The sequence below is a fragment of the Vicugna pacos genome, chromosome 21 (assembly GCF_048564905.1).
Source record: "Vicugna pacos chromosome 21, VicPac4, whole genome shotgun sequence".
Lineage (NCBI taxonomy): Eukaryota > Metazoa > Chordata > Mammalia > Artiodactyla > Camelidae > Vicugna > Vicugna pacos.
In genome coordinates, this window is record NC_133007.1 from 21,435,496 (window position 1) to 21,450,431 (window position 14,936).

At 49.8% G+C, this 14,936-nt stretch overlaps 1 protein-coding gene across 3 annotated transcripts; it reads left to right on the forward strand.

The window, feature by feature from the left end:
• The first annotated feature begins 160 nt into the window (after positions 1-160).
• ARHGAP30 (Rho GTPase activating protein 30) lies at positions 161-14,492 on the forward strand. 3 transcript variants are annotated; one of them, XM_015249050.3, is made up of 12 exons: positions 161-540; positions 5,058-5,160; positions 7,091-7,235; positions 8,103-8,185; positions 8,340-8,447; positions 9,022-9,149; positions 9,643-9,814; positions 9,894-9,997; positions 10,076-10,153; positions 10,421-10,795; positions 11,746-12,011; positions 12,104-14,492. In XM_015249050.3, exons 1-12 carry the CDS (start codon positions 444-446, stop codon positions 13,727-13,729), a joined length of 3,285 nt encoding a protein of 1,094 aa, XP_015104536.1. In that variant the 5' UTR covers positions 161-443; the 3' UTR covers positions 13,730-14,492. The 3 variants fall into 3 exon arrangements, with proteins under 3 accessions (XP_015104536.1, XP_015104537.1, XP_015104539.1); XM_015249051.3 differs by having other exon boundaries at positions 11,746-11,840; XM_015249053.3 differs by lacking the exon at positions 161-540 and having other exon boundaries at positions 7,095-7,235.
• Positions 14,493-14,936: the final 444 nt, after the last annotated feature.

Consider the following 14,936-nt stretch of genomic DNA (forward strand, 5'->3'; position numbering starts at 1 on the left):
AGGGCTCTGACATCACCTCCTCTTGACCAATGAGTGAAGTCCCAGTGATGGGTGAGGGTGTGAATGTCAGCTACCTCCCCCACCCAAGCCTTGTGGTTGCAAAGATGCTCTAACAGGAAGCGGGTTTAAGGAGCTGCACAGCTTCCTGCCCCCCCCACCCCAGGGCTGAGTGGGGTGAGAACGGCGAGTGCCAGTCCAGGCCACGAGACAGTTTCTTGCCGGGGTCCTGGGAGCTTCCTCTTCCACAGCAACTTCCGTGCGGCCGGGGCCCCAGCGGCAGGAGCTGCTGCCCGTTGCCCAGGCCACCCTCCACCCCCAGTTCCGAGCCCTGCCCCCTGGGGCCGGGCCAAGCCCAGAGGCTGGCTTGGGATCCCATGGGGGACTGGTAGGGCAAAGGTCGTGGGGGCCAGAGGTGGCTGGGCCAGAGCCCTGGGGCTCCGGCCATGAAGTCTCGGCAGAAAGGAAAGAAGAAGGGCAGCTCGAAGGAACGGGTGTTCGGGTGTGACTTGCAGGAACACCTGCAGCACTCAGGCCAGGAGGGTAAGGAGGCCAATCTGGAGCTGCTGTTGGGTGGATGGGGAGGTACATGGACCTTCTTCAACCTGATAGAGTCTGAGGGTACAGAAGCAGCTTCTGGGAGTTCATGGGCAGAGAAGGGGCAGTGGCTTGGGGTCACCACCCAGGAGGCTGATGAGCAAGCAGGCAGGAAATGTGGCTCTGTGAAGAGGGCAGGGGAGCTCCCTTGTGTGACTACCTGGGGATAAAGAGTCTGGGGATGAAAATGGGAGCACTGAGAGAGCCCTGAGGGGAGAAGATGGAGAGATTGGAAACCCAGGAGAGGTAGAAGAAACAGTAGTGAGAAGATGACAACTGGGGACAGGGAGTAGGGCTGAAGGGGCAGAGTCAGGAGATGAGTGGCTGAAGGGGCAGTGGATGCTCCTTGGGTTTGAATGAAAGGAGACCGGAGAACGGCTCTTGGAGAGTCTGAGGATGGCACTAGGGGAGACATGGGCTCTGGTCCCTCTGCAGCCTTGTTGGGCCACAGGTGAGGATGGAGGGTGGGGTTAGCTCCCCCCTACAGTCTCTGTGAGTCTCCTGTTCTTCCTGAGCAAAGGAGAAACAGGTTCAAAATGGTGGGCGAGAAGAGAAGCTGCTAAAATGGGGAACACCAGCGGAGTAAGAGAGATGGCCTGAGATCTGGTGTGAAGATGGGTAGAGGGGGCAGCAGAGGGTGGGTGTGTGTGTAGCTTGCCTAGCATCCTCCCTGAGTTACCTTGGAGGGGTCTTGGACACCAGCAGGACCAGGAACAAGGTCGGGCTCCTGACTGTGCTTAGTGTGGAGTAGACACACAAAAACATTTATTGATTTTATTTGGAATTAACACAGGTATCCCGGCTGCCCAGCCCAGCTTGTTTTTGGTACTTTGAGCTCCTCCCAGAGAAATGCACGATTCTTTCCCCCCACCCCCACCCCACCCCAATCTGTCATTTCCTCTTTGTCCTCTGCTCTGGGCTGTGGTGCCTGCAGTGGAGGAAGGGTGATGGTGGTTCCCAACTCATTTCCTGCTCTTAGCCCCGCCCCTGTGTCCCCAGACACCTCCTTCCCTTTTTCTCCTCCCCCAGAGGCCCCCATCCCCACTGGGCTTGGTTAAGGGAAAGCCCAGGGTCCCAAGAAATGGTATTAAACAGCTTAAGTGGCTTTTCTGTGCCTTTCTCTTCTCACGGAGCAGACCCCAGCTGCCAGTGCAAAGCTGACTCCTTTACAAGGGATTCTTCTTGAGAATGATGACTCTTGGCCAAGGGCCACATGATTTAATTTGGGCTGATGTTCTTCCAGTTCTCTGCAAACCCTCAGTTTAGCTTCATCATCCTGGCACTGTCCTTTCCTGTGCACCCTCCTCACCCTGCCCCGGCCAACCTCTTGTGGAAACACAGAACTCACAGCCAGCCCAGATCCCACTCCTGTAACCCTTCCTGGCCTCTGTCTGCATCCCCAGGTGAGGAGCATGTTCTCTGCAAGGAATAGACATCTTGTTGTTGTGTCCTGATCCTGATGAATCTCAGAGAGAGAGAGAGAGAGATACCTCCTGCCCTTCACCAGCACCTCGTTGAGCCCAAGGGTGGACCAGTATCTTGGGCAACAGAGCAGCAGTGGCAGCCTTCTTCCCCTCCCCCAGCTCTTCCTCGCACAGACAGGTGGATAGTGGAAAGACAGAGAGAGGCCAGTGATGGCGCCTCTCTTTAAGCCAAGACCCAGTGAAAATGAAAACCCAGGCTAGCAGAGAGCTTTGTTTCTGGTTAATTTATCCTCCCTGATTATGCCGGTTTTCCGCATTCTTGCTTGATATCAGCACCCTCCCCCAGCTCTTTGCCCTTGGTGGATCTCTTCCTTCCCAAGCCCTTATATGTATTGAGTTCTTCCTTTTCCTAATCTTTATCTGTTTGATACCTCGTCTAGGTTTCTGATTCTCCAGGCTCCCCAAGCTTCAGGTCCTCCTCCCTAACTCACCCCCATTTCCTTGATGTCTCTATTCCTTTGACTCTACCACCCCAACTCTGTCTCTAACTTTTATCTCTGGACCTCATTTCTCTTCTTTCTATCTCCTTGACTCTGCCATCTCTCTGACTCTGTTATCTCTTCCCCCATCTCCTTGACTCATTTCATCTATGGCTCTGACTCCTTAGGCTCTTGAATGCCTTCTTTAAGAGCCTTCTGTGGAGGTTCAAAATCAACAGAGAAGGATGGGATGAGGAAGATCTGACTTGGTTGGAGTTCAAGTGAAAAGGACCTGGGGTTTAGGTGACAGCAAACTATTTATGAGTCAACAAGAGTAATGTGATGGCCAAAAGAGTTGGGGTAGCATTAGTCTCCCAAGAGTAGAGCATCAGCTTGAACCAGGAGGGACTGTCCCATCTCTGCATTCAGTGCTGGGAACCTGAGATCAGGGAGACCCTGGCAAATGGGCACAGATCCTGAAGGGATGGATGGTGGGCTGCAGGGCCAGGACCAAGTTGAGGCAAGGGAGGTGACTTGGGTACAAAATTTAAGGACTCTTTCACTCTAAGGGTGGGGCAAATGCCCTAGGTGCCTCCTTCTTAAGGAGGCATTCAGTCTCAAGATCGTGCATATGCACAGTGGCTCTTACACAACCCTAAGAGTGAGTGTTTCCTTAAATTTTGTACCCTCCATACCTTCCTTACTTGTCTCACCCAAGCCCTGGCTCTGGGGTGCAGGAGGGCAAAGGGAGTGGATACCAGGTCATATAAGGAGAGTTTAAAATAGTGGTTGATGGGTTTATTGATTTCTTTCGGTCTGTATTTCCTCTTATTTAATTCCACAAAGAGCTTAGGATGGATGACTTCTAAAACCTTAAACTACAAAAAGAATAAATGACTGAAGGAATTAAGTTGAAGGGAAAACAAGAAGGGTAAGATCAGTACCCAGAAATGCATCTCAGGTGGTTCTGTTGGTTCTTAGATATGGGCTCTGAGCTCCCTGGTAGTTAGAGAGGTAAACAATCAGGTATAAAATTCATAAAGCCCATAAGAAAAAAATAGGTGGCTTAGAAGAAACACAGCTTTTTCTGACACTAACACAAGACAAGGATTTCTTTGGTGAGTCTCAATGTTTTGTCTTAGGCAATATTCTCTATTAAATCTCCAGTTCATTGACTAATTCACTGAGTAACTTAATAAACATCTGTTGAGCACCTGCTCTGTTTCAACACTGTGCTAAATGCTGGGGAGTATGTTACTATTTGTCAGAAGGTATAGATACAAAATATACTAATCATAACAAAGTGCAATGAGTATGATAGTACAGATATAAATAAAGGACTGTGGGAACTATAATACAGAGACAAGAAAAGAGTTCAGAATTGGAGATGATGTTTGTGGTATGTTTGAGCTCACCAGGCAGAGACAGAGAGGAGCGCATTCCTAGGCAAGGGAATAACATGAGTGATGGTACCATGGGTTGCTCATAAGGTTTATCAGGGAACTGGCTAGAGCTAAGGCTGGAATGGCAGCTGGACCTGGTTTGTGAAGGTCTTATACAGTATACCATGTTAAGGAGTTCATATTTTATTCTGTATCCGTAAAATAAGCATTGAAGATGGGGGTGGAGCAGAGTGTGTATGTAGCAAAGGATTTAAGTCATGGAAGTGCTTTAGAAAGATAACTATGTGACCTTGTGGAGATGAGATTCAATACATGGTTTCTGAGGATTTCCCATGACTGAGACACCATAACAGATAATATGAGGAAAAGCAAGATGGGTCACACTTAGGTCTTGTCCTTAAGGAGCTTACAGTCTAGTAACTGGAGAGGGTCTGAGGAAGGGAGAGATAATACTGCTTTTTGCATCTTTGATTTGAATCCTGTTTCTAGCTGAGTGGTACTGAACACTCATTATCTTTGATCCTCAGTTTTTTTTGTCTCATGCGCAGTGCTTGGCACAAAGGCACTTCTCTCCTGAACTGACCTGTTTGAAGGCCTGTCACAATTCTGAGTACCTTCCTATGATAGATCTAACATCTGTGCCCTCACTTACCAGCGGGCGAGGTGCTTAACCGTAATGCCCATCAGCTCTGTTCCATTATGGTTGGTCGGAACAGTGAATATTCCTTTACCTTATGTACAGTGTTACATAAACACACCTTTAAGACCAGTCCTTTACCCCGAGTCCTCTTCCAAGCAGATTGCTGCCCCTTTAAACATTTCTGCTGTAGCAACTAGTAATTCCAGAGAGACAAACTTCAGGCCAACACAGGCAGAACTTTCTAATGGGAAAGGGCAGTCTGGAGAGGCAGTGAGCTCCCCCACACCGTGGGGATTTATGCTGAGACTCTAGACCCAAAGGGCAGAGAGAATGTACCAGGTTGGCAGATGGGAGCTGATGTCCTGTAAGACTCTTTGTGACAAGGTTTTGTTCCATGAGCTTTGTCTTTAATCTCCCCAAACCCTCATCCCTGATGTGTCCACTTCTCAGATCCCCTAGAGTCTCTGATCTCCCAGACCTTCTGATTTCTCTTTCTCTGCCCGATCTGTATCCCCAGTGCCCCAGGTGCTAAGGAGCTGTGCCGAGTTTGTGGAGGAGTATGGAGTGGTGGACGGGATCTACCGCCTCTCAGGGGTCTCTTCCAACATCCAGAAGCTCCGGTGAGTCAGGCAGTGAGGGGAGGACTTGGTTGCCCCCAGGGAGCCAGAGGGGGAGAGGATGTGAGGAGAAGGAAACATACATGCTAGATACTGTCCAAGGGAGGAGCTCTTGCCTCCTTAGGAAAGGTTGAGACCATGCTCTGCACTCCCCGCAGGCTAGCATGCATGCATGCATGCACGTGTGTGTGCGTGCACACACACAAAAACACACATCTCCACTCTCATATGCACCCACCCAGCTTTAAAAAAAATCAGATATAATTCACTTGCCATAAAATTTATCATTTAAAAATGTACCATTTAAGGGGGAGAGGGTATAGTTCAGTGGTAGAGTGCTTGCTTAGCATGCACGAGGTCATGGGTTCAATCCTTAGTACCTCCATTAAGTAAAAAATAATAATGATAATACATAAATAAAAGAAATAAATATTACCCCCAAATGTACCATTTAAATTCGTTTTTAGTATATTTGCAAGGTTGTGCAACTACCACCACTATCTAATTTCAGAACATTTCATCAACCCCCAAAGAACCCCTGTACCCATTACCAGTCACTCCACATTTCTCTTCCCCAGCCCCTGGCAGCTACTAGTCTACTTTCTGTCTCCATGGATTTGTCTATTCTGGACATTTCAAATAAATGGAATCATATAATTATAATCTTCTATGCCTGGCTTTATTCACTTAGCATATTTTCAAGGTTCACTCATGTTGTGAGTACTGGTATTCATCTATTTTTATGGCTGAATAATATTCCATTGTGTGTCCTTATTACCACATTTTGTTTCTCCATTCACCAGGTGATGGCTATTTGGGTTGTTTCTATCTTCTGGCTGTTATTAATAATGCTGCTATAAACATTCATATACAAATATTTGTATGGACAAATGGTTTCAATTCTCTTGAGTATATACCTAGGAGTGGAATTACTGGGTCATATGGTAACTCTATGATGAACTTTTTAAAAAACTGCCAAACTCTTTTTCATAGCAGTTGCATCATTTTATATTCCCACCAGCAGTGTATGAGGGTTCCAATTTCTCCACATCCCTGCTAACACTTGTTACTTTGTGTCTTTTTGATTATAGCCACCCTAATGGGTGTGAAGTGATATTGCATCCATATTTGCATTTCCTTGATAGCTAATGATGTCGAACATCTTCTTTGGAGAAATATCTATTCAAAACCTTTGCTCATTTTATTTTACCATTAAAATGGAGGTACTAGGGATTGAACCCAGGACCTCGTGAGTGCTAAGCACATGCTCTATTACTGAGCTATACCTACTCCCTTCCCCAAATCTTTGCTCATTTTAAAATTAGGCTGTTTGTTTCCTTTGAGTGGTAAGAATTCTTTATATATTCTGGGTATTAGACACCTATCAAATCTATGATTTGTAAATATGGTCTCCCATTCTGTGGTTTGTCTTCATTTTCTTGATAGTGTCCTTTGATACACAATAATTTGTAGGTTTGATATTAAATTTATCTATTTTTAGTTTGGTTGCTTATGCTTTTGGTGTCATACCCAAGAAACTGTTGCCTAATCTGAGGTGATGAAGATTTACACTTAACGTTTGCTTCTAAGACCTACACTTATTGGTTTTTATATATATCCAGAAACACACATCTAGGCTCATCCCCCGACTTCCTGACTCCTACACAGCCCTACATTTTTACTCACGCCTACAGCTACCGCCTTGACATATACCCCTGTTCACGCATAGATCCTCTTACCTACCCACTTACCCATTTCTCATCCACTCTGCATGTTGATAGATACAATGCCTTATAATTGGTGCCTCGTGTATATATATGCCCCAACCTCTTCCTTCTAAGTTTCGTACAAGCTGACCCTCAACCCTATAGCTCCCCCATCCTTACATTCTCCCAGATACCCCACCACTCCTGACCACTCTGCACCTTCCCAGGCAGGAGTTTGAGGCTGAACGGAAGCCAGACCTGCGGCGAGATGTTTACCTTCAGGACATTCACTGCGTCTCCTCCTTGTGCAAGGCCTATTTCAGAGAACTGCCTGACCCCCTGCTCACTTACCGGCTCTATGACAAATTTGCTGTGAGTTGAGAAGCAGAGGGGTGGAAGAGAAGGCTGAGGGTGGTTGCTCTGGTTTTGACATTCCAGGTGTGTCCAGTGCCAGATAGAGTACTATGAATCCTGAATGACAGAGATGATGTGGACGTGAAAAGACCTCTCCCCTACAGACCTCCTAACCCTGCTACCTCTGCCCTCCCCTGTCCCTCTTCTCTTCATTATCCCTGCAGACCACACATGGCAGGGGTGAGACTTGGGGAGAGTAGAGGCCAGACAGAATAGAAGCTGGAAAGCCCTTGGAAATCACCTAGACCAGAACTTCCCTACATTTAAGAGAATGAGAACTCTTTTAGGAAGTCAAAAATTTTCTTAAGCATGGCCCTCCATGAACTATGATTGTGTGTTGAACATCTTTTGAATAAGAAAACTCATGGCCAAAAATGCCATCTTGAATTGAGGAACACTTTTATGTTGCATTTTATTGAGCACAACGTCATTTAGAGATCCTGAACAGGAGCAGACAACATTCAGCCCGCACAGGCCAGGCCGGGTGGGCAGAGGCCTTCCTGGATATCTTGGAATAATTTCATGGCCCCTGGGGCACTCACAGGATGAACCACTGATGTATTCCAGTACCAGAGCATTACTGATGAGGATGCTAAGGTAATGAGTTGCCTAACGTCACAAAGCTATTAAGTGGCATAGCCAAGATTCAGCTGCAGGTCTTGTGGGCCCCAAATTCTGTCTGCTGTGTCAGTGTGCATCCAGAGTGGGGGATGGCACTGGGACCCGCACAGATTGTTTCTGAGAGTTTGGCTCAGAGCTCTGGGGAGTAAGCAGGGGCGGTGCTGGTCACTGACCGCTGCTTCTTGAACCCTTCCTCCCAATCAGGAGGCTGTGGCAGTGCAATTGGAACCTGAGCGCTTGGTCAAGATCCTAGAGGTGCTTCGAGAACTCCCTGTCCCAAACTACAGGTGTGTGGAGCTCCTCCCCACCCAGGGTCCTGACTCCCTCCACTCAGCCCAGGCTTTGACTTGTCACTGCTCTTCCTGCTCCCCGGCCTCAAACCTACCCCTGCCCTGAGGGTTCCCTGTGTGAGCTCTGCCCCACGATGCCCCCTTTCTGCAGGACGCTGGAGTTCCTCATGCGGCACTTGGTGCACATGGCCTCATTCAGTGCCCAGACCAACATGCATGCCCGCAACCTGGCCATCGTGTGGGCCCCTAACCTGCTGAGGTGGGTGGTGTGTGAGCAGGGTGTGGGGATCCTGGCAGAGCCTCACCCCTGGGAGGCTGCTGAAGGTGGGGTGTGGCTATGTGGGTGCACTGGAGGGGGGTCTCATGGAACCCAGTGAGAATGGGAAGGCTCCTGATTACATTGAGTGGGCTGGAGCTCACCCATGTGAGCCCCGTCTCTGAACTTGACTGAAGTCCCTAAGGGCAGGGCCTTTGTGTTTTCTTACACCATATCACTGAGCTCAGGGACTGGAGCAGGGCAGGTCCTTGTCAAATGTTTGTTGAACAAGTGTCTTGCATTCTATTGGAGAAGTGCCTCCATATCACTTCTTTTGGTACAGGCCAGGCTATGAGAAGTCCTGCAATTCATTATACACAAGGCACCCTGGTGTGCAGAGGAGGTAGAGATTAATCCTGAAGAGGGTGTCCAAGAAGGGTGCTTGGAGGAAGTGGTATTTGAATCATGACTGTAGATTAAGAGGTGGGGATGAGGTTAATGGCATGCAGGGGAAAGGGTTTATGGTATTCTTAGGGAGAAATGGGGCTGGGAGGGGAATAACTCCACATCTCCATAGGTCTAAGGACATAGAGGCCTCAGGCTTCAATGGGACAGCCGCCTTCATGGAGGTGCGCGTGCAGTCCATCGTCGTCGAGTTCATCCTCACACATGTGGACCAGCTCTTTGGGGGTGCTGCTCTCTCTGGTCAGTGTCCTTCCCATCCACCATATCACACTCTTTGTCTGGGGAGTCATGTCAGAGTTATAGAGGGCCTCCAAGATCAGTTAGTTCAGACTTTCTGCTTTGCACATGATTGAAATGAGTCTCATAAAGATGTTTTTCATGATCACATGGAGACAACCTTGGAGAGATAATGCTGTAGTCAGGACTCGAGCAGGCCTCTGATGCTCTCAGTCCAGGCCATAGCCTGACATCTTAATCACTGTCCTGGTTCTCAAGGTTAGTGACTGATCATTCCCACCCTCAGCCTTCTGGGCCAATGTCCTGGGATCTCCTGGACCTCTTTGTCCCCGAGGACTCCTTCTTGAGGAGCTAGACACAGACGATCTGTCTCTAGAGGCCTCTGAGTATATCCCTAGCCTGGTAGTTGGTGAGTGGGAGAGTGCAGTGAGAAGGTGGTACCCAGATCCCTCCCCCATCTCTGTTCCTGGCTGTCCAACTCCTCTTCTTTTTCTAGGTGGTGAAGTGGAGAGTGGATGTCGATCACTTCCTGGAACCCGGGTGTTGGGCAGCCCCGAGGACCTTATGCCCAGGTCTCTGCCCTACCACCTGCCTAGCATCCTACAGGCTGGCGATGGACCCCCACAGATTCGGCCCTATCACACTATCATAGAGATTGCAGAGCACAAGTAAGGCCTCCTTCCTGGGCCCTCCTCCCTTGCAATGATCATCAGGCTCCAACCCCAAAGTTTTCTCCATTCTGTCCAGGAGGAAGGGGTCTCTGAAGGTCAGGAAGTGGAGATCTATCTTCAATCTGGGTCGCTCTGGCCATGAGACCAAGCGTAAACTCCCACGGGGGACTGAGGATAGGGGTAAGTCTGGGGAAATCTAGGGGGAGCTCTGCTGAGGGTGTGCCAGGCCCTGGCTCTACACACATCCCTGTCTTGCAGAGGACAAATCTGATAAGGGGACTCTGCGGCCAGCCAAGAGCATGGACTCACTGAGTGCTGTGGCCGGGGTCAGTGATGGTGAGTATAGGTGTGTACCTCTGTGTGTGTGTGCACTGGGGTAGTGATGGCCGGTGACTGTATCTGCAGGGAGGGAGGGTGGTTCCTAAGTATCTTTGATGGCATGACCTTTGACCTGCTGACTGTGATGGATTTGCAGTAGTGGCTAAGGGAAGCTGGGCCTGGTGCCTTCCAAGCTAGAGAAAACAGAAAACACTCTCTAGAGCCTTTCCGAGGTGTCCAGGCCTCTTGCAGCTTAGGCTATTCCTACCTCTCTCTCCTCCACAGAACCAGAGGGGCTGGTGGGACCCAGCAGCCCTCGGCCAAGCCCACTGCTGCCGGAGAACTTGGAGAATGATTCTGTGGAAGGAGTAGAGGGTGAACAGGAGCCTGAGGCAGAGGCACGGGGTGGCACCAGCTCTGAGCCAGGCACACCACGAGCTGGGCGGTCAGCAGTCCGTGCTGGGGGCAGCAGCCATGCAGAGCGTCGTGCTGGCGTCCACATCTCAGAGCCGTATGCTGTCAACCTCCCATCACACATCAAATGTATTCTCAAAATACCCCCAAACATCTCTCACATCTCCTTGGCTGGCTTCACCCGCAGCCTTGAGTATCCTGCCCTACAGCCCCGGCCAAGCCCTGCCTCTGGCCCTGGTCCCCCAGGTGAGGACCCAGGGATTTCCCAGGACTGGGAGAGGGGACTAGAGCTCTAGGCTGAGGCTCTGATGCTGAGGATCTGCCCTGGGAAGGGCACAAGCCTCAGCCCTTGGGCTTTGGGTGGTTACCTTCAGCTGCCTCCTGGGATTTTAGGTTGAGGGAATCCAATAATATTATCAGGTTGTGTGAAATTCATGGAGAGAGGATCTCTGGCAGCCTTCAGATCACTGATATATCCAAGAATGAGGACCTGTGTCAGATATATACACAGCAGGGATTGCTAAGTACAAGGTGGGAATATATAATAGATAGTAGTAATAGTCACACTAGCATTAATACTAATAGCTAACATTTGTAGAGAGCTTACTGTGTGCTTTGTTATGGACTTTGCAGGCATTAGCTCATTTCATTTTCTCATAATCTTATCATAGGTTTTTTTGTTATCCTTATGTTACAGTAGTGCAACCTGAGACTTAGGTTAAGCAACCTGGTAGGAGATGGCAGAGTTGGAATCTGATCTCTGCTCTGACTCCAGTTCCTGAAGTGCCACTGATGAGGAGTACTGAGGCAGCATAGGATAGTGGGTACAGCTATAGAGTTAAGTAGACTTGGATTCAGATTTTGGCTGTGCCACTTATTTGCGTGACCTCGGACAAATCTAAGTCTCAGTTTCCTCATGTGTAAAATGAGGATAAATAACCTACATTTTAGGGTTGTTTTGTGGAGGAAAGAAGATAATGCATTATAAAATGTATAGCACAGTGCTTGGCACCTGGGAGGAGCTCAATAAAGGTGACTATAGGCCAGTAGTTAGGGATATTGGTCTGAGACAATCAGCTACATGGAGTATCTATGCTGGCAATACTGGGCCTATACTAGCAATGCTAGGAAGACACATTGCAAAGGTCAGGGCTGGTCCTGACCTTTGTATCCTGGGACTCTCTCTCTCCCAACAGATGAGAAGTCGGAGGAAAGTCCAGCCCCAGGTCCCCTGGCTGACTCAGGCCCAGTGGACATGGCCCCTGCCCTGGAGGACTGCCTGTCCCAGGAGGTGCAGGATTCCTTCTCCTTCCTAGAGGACTCAAGCGGCTCAGAGCCCGAGTGGGTGGGGGTGGAGGATGGGGAGGTGGCCAAGGCAGGACCAGCAGGAGCAGCTTTCTCCCCTGGGGAGGACGACCCTGGGATGGGCTACCTGGAGGAGCTCCTGGGAGTTGGGCCTCAGGTAAGGAGGCACTGTGCTGGGTTTGGGGGTGGTAAAGAATCTGGAGGGTGGACAGGGCCACCTGGTCCTGAGCCACAATGCTGTGCTTACAGGTGGAGGAGTTCTCTGTGGAGCCACCCCTGGATGACCTGTCTCTGGATGAGGCGCAGTTTGTCCTGGCTCCCAGCTGCTGTTCTCTGGACTCCCCTGGCCCCAAGCCTGAAGCAGATGAGGAAAGTGGCGAGGAAGTCTTCCTGAGTGCCTATGATGACCTAAGTCCCCTTCTGGGGCCCAAACCCCCACCCTGGGAGGGTCCAGGCAACCTAGAGGAAAAGGCAGCAGAATGCAGAAGACAGGAGGCTCCAGGAGAGTCTGAGGGAGAGCCGGCATTCTGGGAAGTTGGGGAGGACAAGGAGGCTGAGCCTGGAAGCAGATGCGACCTCAGAGAGGAGGTTGAGGGGAGTCCAGAGAGCAAAGTGGAGGGTGGAGAGGCCAGTGAGGAAGGAGGGGAGGCTGAGGGAAGCCAAAAGGTGGTTGTTGGTTTGAGAGAAGGAAGCGGGGAAGAGACAGAGGAGACAGAGGTCAAGGGAGAGGAGTCCAAAGGTCAACAGGAGGACGAGAGTTTGGAGGAAGCTACAGGTGTGGAGGAAACAAGAGGAACGCAGGGTAAAGACAAGGAAAAGGAAAGAAAGACTGAGAGAGAGGAAGAGGATGAAGAAGGAGATGAAACCCAGGTAGAAGCTGGAAGGGACCCAGAGCATGGGGCCCAGGAAAATCAAACTGTTGAGGAGGGCTGGGAAGTTGTACACAAACAAGAGGCTGAAGGAGGCAGAGAAGATGAGGTAAAAGGACAGAGGGGGATTGAAGACCAAGAAGAAAGAGAAGACCAAGGAGATGGTGAAGATAGCAGAATCCCAGAAGCAGCAGCTGAAGGAGGAGCAGGGGAGGTCAGCAAGGAACAGGAAAGTGGAGATGGAGAAGCTGAGGGAGACCAGAGGGCTGGAGGTGACAATTTAGAAGAGGATTCCCTCCCTGAAGGGTCACATGTAGAGTCCCTGGAGGTTGACAGTGCCAAAGAGGGCAATGCCCAGTCCTCTGCGACAGAACAGGCAGCTCCACAGCCACCCCGGCCAGAGGAGATGGAGCCTGAGGGGCAGCCCAGTCCCCTTGGCTCAGCTGCTGGTGTAGGCATGCGACTGGCTTCCACCTTGGTTCAGGTCCAACAGGTACGCTCTGTGCCTGTGGTGCCCCCCAAACCACAGTTTGCCAAGATGCCCAGTGCAATGTGTGGCAAGATCCATGTGGCACCAGCAAACCCATGCCCGAAGCCTGGTCGGCTTGATGGGACTCCTGGGGAAAGGGCCTGGGGAACAGGGTCCCGAGCCTCCCGCTCTGCTTGGAGGAATGGGGGTAGTCTTTCTTTTGATGCTGCTGTGGCCCTGGCCCGGGACCGCCAGAGGACTCAAGTTCAGGGAGTTCGGCGGACCCAGACCTGCACTGGGGGAGGAGACTACAGCCTTATCCCCCAAACCTCCCCCTATAGCATGATCCCTGCCCATTGTCCTCGGCCTCTCAGCTGCCTGGAGCTACCAGATGAAAGCACAGAAGGGTCTGGACCCCGGAGTCGGCTTAGTCTACCCCCCAGAGAACCCCAGCCCCCTGACCCCCTTGTGCCTCCCCAGCGCCGTTCATATGCATTTGAAACACAGGCTAACCCTGGTAAAGGTGAGGGACTGTGATTAGGACCTGAGCTCTGGGCAAAAGGGACACTAGTTGTCTTGAATCTCTGGGGTCTTGGACTAGCTGTCTCTTCTGCAGCCTGAGCAGCTATAGTGCCCAACTCTATAGGTTTTGGCCCTCCAGCTTCTCTTTTTGACTGTGGAAGGCACTGTCTCTGTTGGTTTACCTGAGCTTGTCTCAGACACAAAGCACTTAACCCTTAGGAGATTCCAAAGAAAGTCTCCAAGATCCTGTTCCCACAGAATGGGGTCATTGGACAAATGGAACAAAGAATAGGTGGAAAATAAGTTTTCTCAAACTGAAGAATGAAGAGGAACTCCAGCCAAGTTCCTGCCCTCCTCTGAGGCAATGAACTCTTCATCGTGGAAGTCCAGGGTAGAGGTGGGGGACAGGGCCAGTTCAGAGCCTATTACACACAAACACTTGTAGAGTTACCCATCCTTGCTCTACTCTTGAGCCCTTGGACACCTCTTGATCCTCTTAACTCGATTAGGAGGAACATGTCCAAGAAGCTCTTTCAAGGCCTCAGTACTTGCTAGAGGGGCTGGCTCCCTTCCCAGCTACCCCACCCTCTGCTTCCCTGTATCTTAAAGAAAAAGGTCTTGTATAGATCTCTTTGGCCTCTCCTTTCTCCTATGGAATAACTTCCTGTTTCAGGGAAGGGGACTGGCAATATTCAAGCCCTGGGACTGCTTCTCTGGACAGCCTGGGGCCACAGGTCCCAGGGGGTGATGTCTCAGAATAAAAATTGTATTTTTACACATAAATAATGTGGAGTCTCATTATTCTTGTTGAAGTCTTGGGTGATAGGTATCATACTTTCATGTTTAGCCAAAGGTTGTCTTTCTTTTGCTTTTATTGTTTGGGTGCTCTTCCCCAATTGTTGTCATGGAGACCTGTGACTTGAAACTAGAGCTGGGTTCATAGCGGTCAGGAAATGAGGAAGAGAAACATATTTACATAATGCTCATTATCTGCCAGGAAAGGCTAGGTATTTTATGTGCGCACAGAATCTATGCTCTTGATTTTATTTAGTTCACTTAACAATTCAATAAGGTTGGTACTGGTATCTTCATTTTACAGATGAGGAAACTAAGCCTCATTAAGTCAAGATGTTTGCCAAGGTTCTTACAGCTAAGATGTGGCAGAGGTAGGTCTGAAACCCGAGTTTGTCTAGCTCCAGCGTCTAAACTAGTCTCACTACAT